Source organism: Meleagris gallopavo, chromosome 10 (genome assembly GCF_905368555.1).
Source record: "Meleagris gallopavo chromosome 10, MGAL_WU_HG_1.1, whole genome shotgun sequence".
In the NCBI taxonomy this organism is placed as follows: Eukaryota; Metazoa; Chordata; class Aves; order Galliformes; family Phasianidae; genus Meleagris; species Meleagris gallopavo.
In genome coordinates this window covers 12370226-12388354 of record NC_139413.1, presented here as the reverse complement: position 1 = coordinate 12388354, position 18129 = coordinate 12370226, and the positions used below count along the sequence as shown (strand labels likewise).

The following is an 18129-nucleotide window of genomic DNA, read 5'->3' as shown; positions in this document are numbered from 1 at the left end:
TCTTGTCTTTGATGGGAACTCCACATAGAGGGGGACAAGTATCTACCAGAATATAGTGTTATATAATGGAACTATCTAACTTAACTACCATGCGCTCCTTATCGATCTGTCTAACATATGCTGCAGTGATGCCCTGACATACCTATCAGAGCAGATAAGGGGCTGATTTCCAGCCAATTTTCTGGTATCCACATTAACAAACAAGATTCCTTTTCACAACAGGGACTACCTAACTGAGCCAGTTTGTTCAGGGCTTCACAACAACCCATCAGGCAACGTAAACATCTTCAACCACTGTGTGCAATCCAAAACCTTACTCAGTACTATGGCCTGCAATGACAACACCATATGCAGGAGGTGCAGCTCTGCACCTTCTGTTACAATAAGCATGCTTAAGAGGCACAGATTCCCAGATTAAGAAAAGTTACTTTAAATTGACTCCCAGTGGGACTCAAGTAATGTTTTTCGACATACTTCCTTGAAAAGGCTCTTTGCAGAAGACAGAAAAACAAGAATAAAGGATGACTGAACAGCTCAAGCTTAACACTGTGTAGGCCTTGCTTGTATGGAAAGGGAGAGATGTTTGAAATTTAAATCCTACAGATTATAGAAAAAAGTGATAATATACTCATGGACAGCCTTTTCCCAGATTGCTACTGTAACATCCAAAGTTTTCTTTTGGAAACTCCAACTTAAAATGAATGTCTTTAAGCAAGAAATATGTCTAAAACTTGAAAACTGCTTTCAACTGTTGAAAAAGGCCACTATGATAATATTTGAACGGAAGATATATTATAGCTTTAATTAAAGTTGCTTTAATTTTAATGTATTAAAGAAATAAAAATACCTGTAAAACTGATGCTCCACTGTGCAGAAACTGGAGCGCACTTTCAGCAGAGTCAATGCCTCCAGTTGCTAAGATGGGAAATCCTGGAAGAGCACGGGCTATAGCAGACACTGCACGGAGCGCGATGGGCCTGATAGCATTTCCTACAGAAAAACAAAACATTGCGTTAGTAACATCAGAACACCTCCTCTACACATCCCTCATGGTAGAAAAATCAGGAAATAACATTTAATTATGAGATGCAGAGGTTATGCTAATTATAAAATGATATTAACTGGGTTTCAAGTGGTATCACTGCTTGTGAAGTATTATGAACTTGGGTGAAATAAACCAAATTGCAAAAAGATTTGGAAAACATTACAAAGCTGTACAGTATTTTAGCTGTTGCTCAAAACAAAGTTTAGGAATATCTGAGACAGAAAGCAATATTTTACCATACACTGTAGACAAAAGAGATCTATGCTTTTACATAAAGAATCAGTTTGGGTTTTTTTGAACACATATGTTGCACAAGTAAGAGAAAGCATCCCATTTCTTTATGCCTGACTAAAAATTGTTTAAAAGCACCATTTCACTGCACTTGACACTTCATCTGTCATTTAATATGTTTTCCCTTTGAATGTTTGTAGATTCGGATAATCCTTTAAGTAAGGCCCCTTAAACTATTAACATGACAGTCAGAAGCTCAAAAGAGTAAATTCATTTATGGTTGAATCTCCAAGACCACAGCTTACATTTTTCAAATGTTATATAGAGGTTGAGTCAGACAACTCCCTGCCACATTTAGAGGAATTATGATTAAAGTCACAATACATCTGCTTCGGCTACAGCCTATTGATGGTATGCAACTACTTTAAATACTCATACAGATGCTGCTTTTTAATTGATGGATGACGTAGGCAGTTGATACAGTTAGCAATTTATTTTTAGGCTATTTGGGATTTCTCTGAAAAATTCCTGCATTCTTAAAAATTCTACATTATGCATAGAGATTTTTTAGGATTATTTTATGTTATCATTGGAAAACAACACCGTAGTTTAAGGGAGGGATACATTTATTCCCAGAGGAACTGGCTGCCTGTCAACCTACACAAGGAAATGGAAATATACTGTGTCAGGTAACTTGGGGAAATGCTACGATGTAAAATACTTATGAACACTTTTCATGGGTATTGTTATAACCTTTAAAGATTTAACCTTCTAGAAGGGCAAATAACCAAAGGGTAAGAAAAGAAAGAAAACCAACACAATGAACAAAGCAAGCGGAAGAAGTAACCACAATTAAGAAGTGCAGGAAAAGAACAAATATAAGACAATGCATCACAACTCTGCTTTAATGCCTGACAAATGTCCTAGTTTTTTTCAGACAGAACTTTCTTCTTCAACCCAGCTGGTCCGTGCTGACATCGTTTCTCTACCTCTTCTGAAGCACCACACTTTGCCAGCCATTTAGTAAAGGAGATGACTTGTCAAGGTACTTTTCCATAGCAAAAAAATGGAAATTTGGTTTGTCTTAACCATTAAAAATACTCTGTGTTCAGTTCACATTGCCTTTTACAACATACCACTGTCCCTCACTGCAACTCTAGCAGACAACATTGAATGAACAGGTGATCCTGGCCTATTGGTATTATGCACATTCACATTCAAAAGCTCAGCTAAGCAGTCTCTATCAACAGCTGACCTGGATTCAATAACAAATTGCCTTCTTAAACAGTGGTATCTTCTGGCTTCGGACAGACACTGTTCTTAATTGCTGATCTTCCATCAGGACTCACATGATATACTCCAGTGCCCACACCTGTGACCAGAACTACTCACAGACTTTACACAGATAGTTCTTGCTGTTCTAACAGAGGCTACAAAGGGATATGATGTTTTCAGCTTATAAACTGCAATTTTCTTCAACGGGCAGCCTAACCTAACATGAACTATCATTTAGTTTTGGTGGGATACTAGAGCCTAGTTCATAAAAATTACAAATCTTGCCAAAAAAATGTCTATAAGGAATCTAAGTATATAACAGAAAGGATCACAGAAAGGAGCTGGAGCTAAACAGGAACTTTGTTCTGGATGATAATGACTATTTGTCATCATTTGAGCTAGATCAATTGTAATGAGTTTCAAAAAGGAACAGAATGATTCTTTAAAAAAGGATGAATGCTAGTACCCAAACAGCAAATATTACAACAGAATTGATGGACCAGTCCTAGAGAAAGACCTGAGACAAAAAAAAAAAAAAAAAAAAAAAAAAAAAAAAAAAAAAGTAACCTGGGTGCTACTTCTGATGAACTTCTTTGTAAAGTCTTTCAGAGGCCATACATGCTAAGATATATACTACAAGCCAAGAGCATTAAAATAATCTCAGTGAAAAACACTAGTTTGTGAAATTTTTCCATGTTTGAAATTGATGCTACAGATAAGTATTAGACTTGCTATATTGTTTTCAGGCACTGACACAGCTACTCCAGAATCTCACTGTGATGTGGTAGTTATTTTTCACAAAGATGAATGAACGCAGAAACTAGGAACTTGGAAATTATGTATCTACAGGGAAATTTCTTCCCAATCTGCATGAGTTAAAAACTGACGTATGGATTGAGACCATGAAGGATGAAGGTTTATATTCATTTAACTGCAATGTAACTCTAAGAGTTTGCATTCTATCAGTTTTTAAGTCTTACAGATCCTTGATCTAAATTATATCCCATAGAAAAGAGTTCCACAAGAAAACATTTACAGGGTATAATTGTTCCTTTTCTCAGTCTGATTAAATTAGCCACCTTTTCACTTAGATGAAGTTCTCTGTACCATGGTCAGTGAAGAAAAAGGAACAAATGACAGTTTATTTACATTTTCAGCACAATAGATAATCAGAAAGGTCTTCAGTCAGCTTAAAGAAATCAAGTACATGATTTGACAAAGCCTAGTAGATGTGGCAAAGAAACTTAGAATTTCTTAAGGAATACATACTTTTTAGAACTAGCTGCACTTGATATCCAAAACATAAGTTATTACTTACATTTGGTGATTAGTAAGTTGGTGAAAAATTGGTACAATCACAAAAGTATTCCATTCACCTCTAATTCAACTAAATGAATTTAAAAACATTTCAGGAGTGCTTCTGATGAGTGCAAATAAGTGGCCCTACTGACAATCAAAGGGTTGACTAAGGTATCAGCATTCATCTCAGCATTTTTTTTTCTTTAGCATTTGAGTCTACAGAATACAACAGAACATAAAACCATTCTCCTAGAAGTTCATCTTCATCAACAGTTCAGGAGCCTCCTTTCTGTAATAAAAAGAACTGTTCTGAAATACAATGTGGTTTACTTGCAATAACAGATGGCACTGCCTAGTGAAATGGTGAGAAAACCTTCAGATTACAGAAAGAATAAAAAAAGGTAGTGAAGCCAAGCTATCAAGAAAGAAACAAAGAGAAATAAAATAGGTAGTGAATTTTAACCAGAGTTTCTATTTTCCTGCATTTTCATGAGAGTATCAGAGAAAGTGATAAATTTAATTATAGAGATTTGTGGAGAAAGAGTTTTTAAAAGTGAAATAAAGGAGATTTAATGCCAAATTTTAAAGGAGTTGTAAGTACTGGCTGGAATTTACAGAAAGTTATCTGATAAATCCAGTGGTATTTTAGAAGCTGAGATCCAAATACAGCACACATTTGAAACAGACTTTACATAAAAAACAAGCATCCATCACATACTTTGACATGTTGAGACCTGCAATTTCACTAGTTAAGCACCCATAGCAAGAAAACTGCTGGTATGGTACTCTCTTCATAGCAGTGTTACAGATGCTACTAGACACTAGATATGTTTATCATTCGCCTTGCTATAAAATAATGAAATTTAATAAACAAAGTCAATTTATCCAAACCTAAAACAAGGGATGAGATTTGAAAAAAGAAGACAAAATTATGTGGTAGAGATGCTATGCTATTTTATGTTGAACACTATTCTTTCAAGTCTCTCATCTAGAACAAATACTGTTACATAAAGACTTAAGCAATGAAAAACTGTATAATGCAAAAATCCATGATCCATTTTCTTGCTGTAGAACAAAGTAGAGTTTTGTTTGTTCCTTTCTGGTTTTCTTTTTTGGTTTGTTTGAAAAAAAGGTCAGATTTTTCATTACTATCAGGGACTGACATAGAGGAAATTCAAGAGGCAAAACAGACTGCAAAGTAAAAGCAGAACATACAACAGTCAAAAACCTTGACCAGTTCAGCACAGGTAGGCAGCGCTGCTTTTGTCCTAGGGACAGTAGGCAGATGGTAAACTGATGAGAGGTATTCTATGCACTTATTTGTTTGATCATTTAATTTTCCGTGGGAAGTGAAAAAACACTTTACCAATGTCAGAAGACATGTTTTAGTAAGACTTTATAATTCCTTGGAATCTCTGTAGAATTCAGTTCTGTCAAGCACCAAAAATGTTCACTCGATTGAGGCTTGAGAACCAAACTTAATACGTTCTTCAGTGAGAAACCTAGTGTTAGCTTCAAGCAACACCGTAGCTTTGGAAGTTCTGAGACAATTTAGAATTTCTTGACCCCCGTGATTCACCCATGGGGAAAAAAATATCCTCAGTAATCTTCAGCACTGGGCTATATTGTCACTTGCAGTACTCTGAACCAATTTGGAGTCTAAAGTCTTTAGGATAACTGCAACAACTCTGAATAGTTTAGTTAAAAGTGATCTACAACCAACAGAATTGAGGTGAATCAGTGCAGACTAATAAGATGGTGTCTGAATCTTTAAACAGCCGGAATGGTCTTTATCAAACTCTGTATCTACAAGATGGACAGATTTACTGGAAAAGGACACTCTCACACCTTTGACACACTTTAGTAAAAGCAAATATTGTTATCTATGGTTACTAAATGGAATGAAGATTAATTTGGATCATAATTCTCCCCATTCTGTAAATTGCAAAGTGAAATTTATTTTTAATTTGCATTATGTTATACTACAGTTCTGTTTTGCAAATTTAATATCAAATTTAAAACACAAACCATAAATATTACAGAGAAAAATAAGCTGATACAAAAAGCAACATTATTTGTGTTTAATAAATTATCACTCAATTCTGTGCTACCAAAATAATAATAATAATAATAATAATCTGAGCAACATCACTCTCCTTGTTTCTCTAAATTCATTCTCAGAAGACAGCTGATGTTATCTCCCTGACAGATAAAATTGATATAGCTAATGACAACAGAAGCCAATAATTTCAAATACCAGATTTGGGTGAAAATGCTTTACACAAGGGAATTGATATAGGAAAGTTCAGACACTCTAGATGAGCAGTCCAATCCTGCAGAAAGCAACTAGATAAGGAAGTTTGAGGGTTATGAAGTAAACACAGAAAACATAAATCTTTTGAAGAAATTTTGTGCCAAATATGTGGGCTGCCTCAAACTGGTGCCATGTATATATTTATTACCTGTATCTATAAACAGTCAAGGGAAATGTACAGCACATAAAAAATTCATTTGCATGACGTTTCTTCTGATTGCAATTATTCTGTATGTTCTTTCTCTCTCCCACCTGTAGGTGGCCACCATAAGCTACACTTATCAAATAACTCATTAGCAGGGTTTTCAATACTGTCATATCCAGATAATTAGCAATTTATTTAAATAACCAATTTCTGTGGAAATAATTGCCATGGAATGCCCTGAACCTACTTTTTATAAACTATAATAAAAGTGTTAAGATAATCCCTGACATTTGCAAATGCCATTAGTTCACCTTTCCTTTTGATAGTGCTGTGGCATTATGTTTAAACAATTACCCGATAAGGCAGCAGTTTAATGAAACAGTGTAGCAGGCATATTCTTCAAAACGGCCAGTGAATGCATTTACGTAGGTTGCTCTGAAAGTAGTGCCTCCTATTTATTTCCATGGAGTTTACAACAGATGCAAACAGAACTGTAACACTATTTGTCAGAGTACATTCTCAGCTACAAAACACTCCTCAACATAGTCACCACCATTTTCACCAATGCTATGCATTTTCACCAATGATGAACAAGAGTCTGCATGCAGCACTCATAAAACTCTACGTGGCCATTCAGAACATGACTTGCCTTTCACATTGCTGTCACCACTGCTGAAACACACCACCCACTGCCTCACTGTGCCCACATCCACTGTTTGGTCTCCATAAACATTCAGCAAGTATCAATGAATGTCAATGGGTGCCACTTCTTTCCACATGGAGGAATTCAATTACACACCTTTGTTTCACACTCTATTCCACATCTGCTGCCATTTTGTCAGACTGTCCCTCTGCTGCCATCTGTCATATAACAACAAAATATCATGGAATATCGGTGGGAAGGTTCAGTCTCTACTGCCATACCACTATCATCTGCCTCTGATATCATGGGCCAATATCATAAAACAGGAGGCATTACTTCTGGAGCAGCCTTCTTTATTGCAGAAGAAAATCCAATGAATAGACATTTAAAAGGAAAGATGATCCACAAAGAGGTCCCAAAATAGGGCACTCAGTATTCAGTGCACTAAAAAGTACAGGATGTGCCAAATAGCAAGCTCATGACAGACCTTGCCAAGCTCTGATGGTTCACAGCCCAGTGTTTCTTGACTCAGTTTAGGACTAGGAGAAGAGTCCTATCCCTGATCTTTATGTCTTTCACAGTCTATTCAGTCCATTGCTACTTACTCATTGTCATTTGCCAACATCAGTAATAATAATGCATGATTTATTCTGGCTCTGGATATTATCCATTAGAAATTTTATTCATTTAACAAATAGATCATTTGAGATGTTAGTCATTTTATGACACAACAGTAAGCCCCGTCTTCAAATCAATGGCTGCCTAAGATTTCATTTTATTGATAATTTTTGAAGGGTGGTACACCAACACCTCCAAATCAATGGCAAAGGTTCTGGTGACCATAACAAAGTCAGGATTTCACTATTTTTTATATCACTGCCAACTCTGGTTCTAGCATCCACACTGACTGATTGCATTCTACTAGTTTTCAATAGCATATTATGACTATATATAACATTTATGCACTGGGATGGTGCATATTTTCTCCGATAATTATTTCCCTTCTTTTATTTTCCTTTTTAAAAAAAAAAAATAAATTAATTTCAATGCTTCTCATTTGACTGTATTTGGAATATCCTAACAATAGTACTGCTATATAATAATAAAAGTACTGCTGATGACTGAGGTGTACTCCCAGCACAATACAAGGAAAAAGATGTGAATTAGACCAGCATCAAAAGGGGATGGACCATCTAAGGAGTACTGTCCACCGTTACTAGACAAGACCATTGCAACTATCACAGTAGCACTAAGAAGCTCATGATAAATTCTGCTGAAAGACATGTTTCCCTCCAGCACACATTAAGATTTCCAGCCCATCCATCCCAGGGCAGAGGCAGATGTGTTTAACTCAAAGTCTAGTAGAAGTGTTTGTGGCTGTTTACCCAGAAGCTTAGAGATTTGTTCAAAGGCACGGTTGCCCCTGTCAGCCTCAGAAGCAGCACTGCCTTTGTTTGAGACAGCTTTAACCTCCTCAACAAACAACTACAGTGGTCAACATGACCCTGGTGCCAGGAAGCAGGATGTGTGTATGCCTAAGCTCCTGCGTGGGTACTTTAGTGCATACAGAACTCAGGTCATACAAAGGCAATATAGTAAGAAGGTGCTGGCAGAGTGGCAACTGACTGCTGAGCTGGATGTTGAGGCTTATTTTAAAAATAAAGACAATACTGAAAAAGGTAGTAATGACCTTTGCAGCTTATCTACAAAACCTGAAGCATACCTTGTACTGTTCAATATCCATTGGTCCTGAAAGTCCCTTACAGCAAAGAAAGCAAAATGTACAAAAGTATAGCAAACTAAAGAAACTAAGAACACAGAAAGCTTAAATGAGTATTTCCTTCCCTCTTCACATAATCCATTATCGTGGTTATCTCTTTATAAGATTTACCTATTTTATTTCATCCAGTTGGTACTAGCCAGTAACATGAAATTATATGTATGGATGTATTTGTATCTATTTATATACACAATATACACATAAAATATATTTAAAAACCGACGTTGGATGGCACAAACAAAAGTTTTGTTAAACAAGTTACTTCAGTTCAGCTGAAAATACAGTATTTGCAGGTGTAATAGCATGTGTCCATGCACACATCTGCCATATTATTATTACATATCTATATAATCTATGTGAATATATATATACATGCACACTCAGTAGATATATTTCCATATTCACATATACATAAAACAGTGGATGACACGTCCCCTGATAAAACCTGTTATTTCAACACTTCAAGTGAAAAGTGTTAAAATAAATGGCTCATCACATACAATGTGTTAAAATAAATGTTTATTTCAGCACTGTGTGTATCATAGCCATTTATTTCAACACTTCCCTTTTCTCAAGACTCATGCAACCAAAAGTAGAAGAACTGACAGTTATAGCTAAGGTAGTTGAAGCATACAGCCTTAGTCACCTACTTGCCATAGGATGAGTAGGAAGTTATCTGACACTTTTTTTTCTGCTGATAAAAAAAGGGAAACTAGCTACCTTGATTGTTCATGGGGATCTGCACATGTCTGCAAGCAGGTGGGGCACATCATCATTTGGAAAGAAAATTAGCCACACCAGAGTCTGCTGAGATATGTGGAAAGCAAGCTGCTGCTGTCAGGGTAATGTTAGAAAGGAAGGGAAATGTGGTGCCTTTTGGAAATTTCACTTTGCAGCTTTTGAGTTTGACACAAAGTGATTTGGGCAGATAAAAAGTCAGGTGAACAAGAATGAAAACCAGAGCAGTTCATAATGAATGCTGAAGGTAATATGATTTTTGATGATCAAATTATGAGCAAGGAGAAAACAGCTGATAATAGTTCCTTGGAAGGATTCTCCAAGTCTCAAGATTTGCCTTATTCATTTTAACACACAGTCTGTAAGATCTGAGGCAAATGCTTTCCAACTTTTCCAACAACTGCTAGTTTATAAAGTACCAATATAGTCATTGGGAACTTCATGTTAATGTGTTAAAATGAGATCAGCATGTCAACTTGTTCCTACAAGCTGAGCTTGGACACTACATTTATGGTGGTGTTAAAGTAACATTACTTTCCTTCTGTGCCTTAGGAAGGCACAAGAAATTCACATTCCCCCTAGCAGCTTCCACTGGAGCTGGAAGGAACTCTGCTTTTATAGATCAGTTTCGGTAAAGTCATATCTAGGGTGAGGGTGGAAAAATTTTAATTCTTGAGCAACATGCACAAATACTCCATAAACTACCAGTCCCCTAAGAGCAATGCTTTCTTACAGCTTTCCTCTTTTGAATAACACAAAAAGCATTGCCTAGGCTCAAGCAAGACAGCATGGCCTTTAGAAGATAAACACTCGGTGGGGAGATTCTCACTTTTTTTTTTGTCATACATTTCTTTCACTGAAATTGCAGATCTGTGCAGAGCACAAATCACTAACAAAAAGTTAGTGAAGACTTTGCAACCAGCACACCCTGTCAGAAGATGCTTTGCACCCAGGCAACGAAAGAATGACACTACAGTTCCATCAACTCACAATTAAAGTCACTGCCTCAAGTCAAGCCATCCCGCAGTGCTAGTTGCCTATATTCTAACATCTCTTTTCTTGTAAAAGTTGTGTTTGTCCAGTGTCATATTTGGCAGATAAAACACTATAATAACTCAGTAGCAGAACAGTGTACAATGCAATGAAAGTTCTGTAGAATTAAATAAGTAAATAAATGTTTTTTTCACTCTTTCACTTTCTTCAGATGCAATTCGTTCCAGAAAAAGGAGGTATCATCACTCCTTTGAAGGCACTGTAGGTTATGAGATTGGTCCTCAGAAGCTGGCAACATGTAATAAAAGTGCTTTATTCCTAAACATCAATCAGTTTCAAGCGTGGCAGTTGCTCACAGAATGGTAATAATGGAAATATTCAGCTAATAACTACTGTAGACATTAAAACACTCTGACAGATGTGAAGTACTCGTTACACAACCAACACTTTCTTATAATTACAGTTTTATAACTAGGTACATAAGTTTCTAAATATTTAGTTCCTTACAACTCTGTATTTTTGTAATGAAATTTGCATGACAATACTTCATTTTCTGTAGAAGAAAAGGCCCCTCCACCCTACAGAGTGTCAATATCTTGGCATCAGCTGAGACCTTGGCTGTGCATGGTTGACAGCTATAAAGAAAAACTTTTTCTTCCATTTCTTCTTTTTAATAACCTTCACAGTTACAAGAGGTTTCATGCCACTTCTCTAGCTGAGAGTGTACAGTGAGCTGAACAGCTAATGTCTTAATGGAAAGCAAAATAATAGCATGTCCGTGCTGCGTAAACCATCCATGGCATAAAGGAAGCACAGACCTTATTTGCGGAGGCCTTTACTAGCTCTGGATATATAATCAAGGGTTAGTAATTAAAACACGTTTATATCAGTCCTGCCTTTGTATCAGCCATATAACTCAGGGCTGATTTCAAGATGAAATTACACACCTGCATCTTAACACTGCTTTCTGCATTAATAAAAAATAACAGCATTAATAGGCTTAAACACTCATTTGTTTTATGTATTCAGAGCAACAGAAGGGGATGCTAGGGAATTTAGTGTGTTGCTCTGTCAGATCATTTTAATTGTTATCCAATGAGGGCAGCTCAGAGGGTGAGTAAGGGACTTAATTTATGTACTTACTCATCCCCTTGGCTTCCACTGAAGAAAAATGATAGTAACACAGCCCTAAACTGCATTCACTGGTCTTCAGTGATCAAAGTAAAGGGCAATTAATGCAAAGCCAGGGGCCCGCATGCGTTTGTTGATTTTAAATACTGCTCAGAGCACACATGGCTGCTACCAAAAAGAAACAAACAAACAAAAAAACCAACAGCAATATTTGGCACACAGTGCCTTTTAGTAGAGAATATCAAAATATCATACAAAGTTGTAATACTTTTATCTCAAAGGAGAAAAGAACAGGAGGAGACCTGGAGAGGAAATGTGTGTGTGAACAGTAATTTCATCTGGAGAGAAGAGGCAGCATGCATTCCTCCTGGTTACAAATCCTTTGTACCGGGTCATCATATTGCCCTTTTCTCTAAAATTGTTGGTAATTTAAGGGACACTATTTTACAGATAACCTCTCTAAATCAACTCAAGCAGGCTGCTCTTAGAACTAAATTGCATACTAATGTCCTAGACCTCGGTACTTTATTGTGTGCTTTTTCATGGGTGAATTTTTATGCTGACTCAAAACACGACCTCAAGCTCAGAAGGCTACCTGCTCACAGAAGAATGCACGACTGTTGTTGACTCGTATCTCCCACAGAGAACTATGTCCCCCTTCCTTCCTGTTTTCTTTTTAATCTAAAATAAAACAGACCTGAAAATTGATTCATCCTGTGGGTAATATCTTTGGGTAAAACTGCCTTGCTTCCTTGTCCTTCTTGGTGATGGAGAATTATTAGGAATTCTTAAGTTTATTTTAAACAATGAATATAGACATGATAATGAAGAGATTCCATTTGCATGGGCTATCACTGACATAACGCTGAGCGTGGAGTGCTCAAAGAGGAAGACTCACAAAAGCATAAATGTTCCACAGGAAATTCTAACACATCTGCTCAGCACTGAAAAGCCAGTATTTTAGTCCAAAGCACTAGAAAGCATAGACAAGTGCATTTTTGGAATCAAAACAAATGCTGCTAATTTAAGAAAATACTATGAAGCACACAAAGACTGTACAATGCCATATGTTGCACAATGCATCTGGTAATCAATTTAGTCCACATGCCAAATTTACTAGAAGCCCAAATAGGCTTAAGTTCTTTATTCAGAAATTCAAAAAGTAAACCAGAAACATTATAAACATGCTGCACTTACAATTAGGGCGGGAAAAAAAGTGGATTTTTCTTTTCAGTTACATAGTACAAATAAAAATTAATCTCCTAAATTATATCCCATAATGAATACATGCCCAAGCTTCACTTTTGATCAACAGCTTTTACAGCCTCACAGTTTTAGGACATGGTCTGTTACTCAGCATAAAAGAAAAATGTGATTTTGAAATTATTTTACATCCAGTGTTTGCTTCTGTTCTGAAGATTTGAAGTCATGAAGGTTCTATGCTGTTTTTTGTGATTCCATTCACAATACATTACTGAAGATGTCAACAAACACAGATGTACAATGTGTTGCTGTCCTAAATCAAATATGAATCCAAACTTACAGTTTTAAAAATACAGTGGAAATCCCTAATATAAGTGGTCAGTATCACCTATAAAGCCAAAATAAATGGAGTAGGATAATAGTTTTCAGATTTGGGTTACAGTGTCAATGCAGAGACTTGAGCTGTGCTACCTCACCAAGCCAGGTCTTGCTTGCCAGAGCATGCTTGTCAATATTTAGCACCCAGGGAGTGTGTCACGAGCCTTTACAAAAACTAGCTTAAACACAAAATACTACAGCAGCTGCTGTGATCCTTTTCCTAACACCGAGATTAAACTGCTGAAATTTGTTTTGAGCTTTTTAAACTAGAAAATGTGTGCCATATACCTACTGTAACAAGAATATGAGAAACGGCATTAAGGGATTGCAATACTCTTATTAGGGTTTATTAAAATACAGGAGAACACCAGATGCTTTACATTAGCTGACTGAAAGATATTTTAACGTTAAGCACACAAGTATCACTTTCTCTGGTGACATCAGATTATAAAATGGAGTATGCTAAAACCAAAAACATCTGTGTTTTTAGGAAAAAAGTATAATCTGCACGAAAAAATGATGAATCATGAACTTGCTTAAAAAATGGAAGCCCAAACTATCTAAGCCATTTGATGGGAGTATCTAAATTAGAAATATAAAAACCTGATGAAGTCAATGGAGAGAGAAAAGACCCTAGCCCTGAGAATGCCCATCTCCTCCATAGTGATAAGGCAGAAAAGTAAGAGCAGCCTCCCAGACCCATGCATGTTTCCTGGGCTAAATGGTGAACGAAGGTGTTAGCGATCTCTTCAGTCTTTCAGTAATCTTAATTGTATCAAGTAGCAGGCACTCTTAAATTAATTCTTAGGGAACCACCAGCTCCTCCTTAGAGGTCTGAATTCTTCAACTCCCATCTTTTGTGACTTCTGAAGAAGCTCCTTAATTTAAAAGAAAAAGCAGCTGATTCTTAAATAGCCTCATCTGGTAACACCTTCCCTGAAAGTGCTCCTGATAAACAGAACTTATCTAGACTAGACAGAGAAGATTTATCTCAGTATTTGCTATTAAAATCCAAACAGCTCTTGAATGGGCATATATTCAAAAATCAGTTAAAACGCTGCCAAAGCTGCTGTAATCAGTACACAGGCATCTGATCTAACATTAATGGTGTAAGCATAACAATAAGTGACAGGGAGTAAGATAAGCTCAGCCCAGCCAAAACGTGGACTAGAGTAATCATACACACTTTTGAAAAACAGTACGTCACTCAGGAGGGCCATAAATGGCCAGACACAACCATAACACAGTTAACTACATCCTCATTGGCAGGCCTGCTTGTGGAACAAATGACAGTTTTTCCTCTTTTTGAGCTGTCAGAAAAGAAGTTCTTCACAGCATCAGCCTTACCTCTGTGCTGAGTCAGGTGTGATACCACAGGTTTATTCCCAGACTTCACTGGCATTAAAAACACCTTCCCTGTGCTCCTGCCACATCTGCACCATGGATTTGGGCATCTCACTCTGAAACAACGTGTGCTACACTCAACAGTTCTCACTCAGCTCTCACTTAAACTAAATAATGGAGGCTAAATCCCTCATTCAGAGCATCCTTTGGGATTTAAAAAGGACTTAGCAAAAATGGCCATACATTGCTTGTTAATAGGGAAGACATTTGCAATTATCTGGCAACACAGATATTGTAAATTGTTCATACATTGGAAAAACAAATTACTACAGCAGACTTCCTAAAAGATTTTGTAGGAGTCGTTTGTATATACTGTTTGCAAGCACGATATTTGTATATCTCCTATCATGCAATGATGTACATGCATAAAAATACACATTAAAATGCAGATCCTTTACCTGCCTACTATACAATGGTTGCATTCTTTTGCAAGGCAAAAAAAAAAAAAAAAAAAGAGATAGTTGTGAAATACTTTTTTTTTTTTTTTTTTTCATAATAACCCATGAGGGATGAAGTAATGTCCACTGAAATACAAATCCAGGTTCTATTCAGTTAAACAAATCTGCTATAATTTGTGTTCTGTATTTTATATGTGAGGTTGACTTTAGGATTTATTCATCATTCGACTAGGACACTAACAATACAGAATGTTAGGAGGATTTAGATGAGGAAAGATATATTCACTATGGTTACTTCATCATAAATCATAGCGAACCAGCATTGTGAAGGTTTCTCCTATGTGGAAGCAGGACAGCAGCAATAACTGTTTAAGTATTTTGTTGTGTTGTTTTGGCATAGCTGGATGTAAAGCAAAGCCCTGGGTTTAGTTGTTCCAAAGATATACTCCCCTTCCTCAAAATCCCTTGTATCTGATTGTCAGAATATCCTACAACTGGATTAACCTAGGCAAGTGCAGTTTCATGTCACTGAAACCTTGTCTTCTAAATACTTCCTGATTCAATTCTAAAACTCATCAATCCAGAGTTTTGTAGGTAGGGAGAAAAATGGGAACTCCAACACCCTCACAGTGATGCTTAAGACACTGGGGCTACCAGTGGAGCTAGTATGAGGAGCCATGCTGGCAGAAGAGTCAGCACGCAGCATACAAGTTGGGGTGTACTGTCCAGAGCAGTGATATCTTGAGACAGTAGTCAGTTGGCCTTTCTTGATGTCCCACAGGAGGGAAGGATGAACAGCATAAACTTCATGTTAATAGATATTAAATAAGAAGACATTTTACTACTTATTTGTTAGCTCGTATTTTGACATTAAATGTATTGCAAAATCATTATTTTTCAACTAAATCAACCCTGCAACTGATTCAGATACGATGTAGAAAGAAAAGTGGCAGAAAAGACAATTATAATCCCTGCACAATCCAACAAGTAGCTTCTATTACCAACATATATTCACATAAATTTGGAACCAGTTTCCTTTGTCACGTCTTTCCTTCTGCGTCCTATATTGAAACTCACTAAGGTCTCATAACCTGTATTCATATCAGAATCCATTGCGCAGCTAATGCTGCAACAAAGCTTTGCAACTTGAACGCTGCCATCTAAAATAACCTTCTTGTGCCCTAGACCACAGTCATATGTTTAACTACTTCAAATTACTGCTTCCATATAAAACATTCTCCTATACTGTCTGCAGCAGTTAGAGCAGAAGGCTAGACTGACTTGCACGACTGCCAGAGACTGGCCAGCATGCCAGAGTCATCCCTCTTCCCACTTGCTAAGAAGCCACTGAGATATCATAAGGCACTCAGTTCCTGCAAGTTATGCACACTTTTATAGTGAGCAGAACTTTTTACCAGGCTTAGGTCCATCCTCTGAAAGCAGATACGCTTTCCTTTGTATGAAAGACTTTAGAGCTGTATTGCATGCAACCAGAGTCTCTCGACCTTGCTTAAGGTGCATTTGGGAATTAAAATACATTTTGACTTCACTGTGATTATCCATGGAGAGAGGTGAGAAAGATCAGACTGAGAGAGCTGTTGAGACTTACTAGTAAATAAACTCAGCAGTAAGGGCTTTCTCTATTTTTATCATTTTAATTATTATCAATTTGAAATTATTGTTAATATTTTAATGTTTGTGTTAGAATAAACTGAAAAGTACTTAAATGGCAAGTATTTTCCCAAAAAATAATTCATTAGATTTTTAAAATGATTATACTTAAATAACTTTCAATATGAATTGTATTTTTTATGAGAGAAATACATCTTTTTTGTCAATACAGTGATATTCTAAGGATACGGCATGAAAATACCCTGAGAGATATTTTTGTGAGCAATTGCTTAAAACTGGATAAGGTGATGATAAGAGGAAGAGATAACATTCTCTCCAACACCTGGCAGAAACAGAAAGACAATCAACCAGTGTTGACAAAGACTACGCCAACGGGTTCAGTCTTGATATTAGCAGTCCTTACCAGGTCATAGCATGCATGTGGTACATTCATCTCTACACATTACTGCAAACAAGTTTCAACTCAAGCATCTGTACTATCAGCCTGCTTTAAAATGCTTCCATTTTTCTCTTAATTCATCTATTAGCTTCCACTCTTTGTTAATCAGACTGTCTAAATGGCTAACAGCACAAGCATTTTTTGCTTACCCATGGCAATCTCCACGACTATATGAACTTTTCCAATCCTTTCCAGTTGCATCTAGTTGTGTGCAGAATAAAACCACAAGCTCTTTCATCCATGCTTGGACAAGCTAGGCCATAATTTTTCTCTATTTTTGTTTTTTTCACCATATTACATCTGAGTAAAATTTACAGATTTAGCTGAATCATCATCTGCATCAGCCTTTGGTAACCATCACTAAGATATGAAATCCTAATGGTTATCTATTCATAAAAACAAACAAACAAACAAAAAAAACAAAACAACAACAAACAAACACCACAAAACACATTATTTCGGGAAATTAATTGTTTCATCTGACATATTACATACAAGCTTTAATATAAATGGCAAATCCTGTGTGTTCAACAGCAGTGGTTTAATGAAATTACAGGCTATTAAAGCAGCAGAATATACCTGGTTACATTTTAGAACACCTTACCAGCAACAGTTAATGATGATTTGATAGTTTTCTAGGAGTTTTGAACAAATACTGGCTTTTAGACTGAGAGTAATGCTGGACATTTCTGTCTGATGCTCAGGGATTCAGCCAACTAACAGATACATTTGGTGAAGAATCTCATTCTAGTCATGCCCTCCCTCCCTAATTTCCCTTTTCACTGTTTTGTCGTCTTTGCCTGTTCCTCAGGGAACTGAGTGATTGATAGCCTAATCCAATGACTGTATTACAGCTGCCTCAACTTGGACTCTTTTCCTTATCATTAGCAGTTAGCCTATGGTTAAATTCACAGCTCACTGCTTGGTACAGCCCCTGAGATTTAAGGGTCTGGCCTTTAGAAAATATTTAACATAAAATTGAAATCTTGACATACTGAGAATTCAGTTCTCTGCAAGGCTTCTTTAATTAATCCAATGTACTGTACCATTGTTCTATATGAGACTGTGACATGGTGAACTG

At 36.6% G+C, this 18129-nt stretch overlaps 1 protein-coding gene across 1 annotated transcript in view; it reads right to left on the bottom strand.

The window, feature by feature from the left end:
- Positions 1-18129, bottom strand: part of DPYD (dihydropyrimidine dehydrogenase) — a 317439-nt gene that overhangs the window by 62470 nt on the left and 236840 nt on the right. Inside the window, exon 19 of the mRNA XM_085231702.1 lies at positions 848-990. Within this exon, the coding sequence (XP_085087828.1) occupies positions 848-990 (143 nt within the window). The remainder of the gene's footprint in view (positions 1-847; positions 991-18129) is intronic.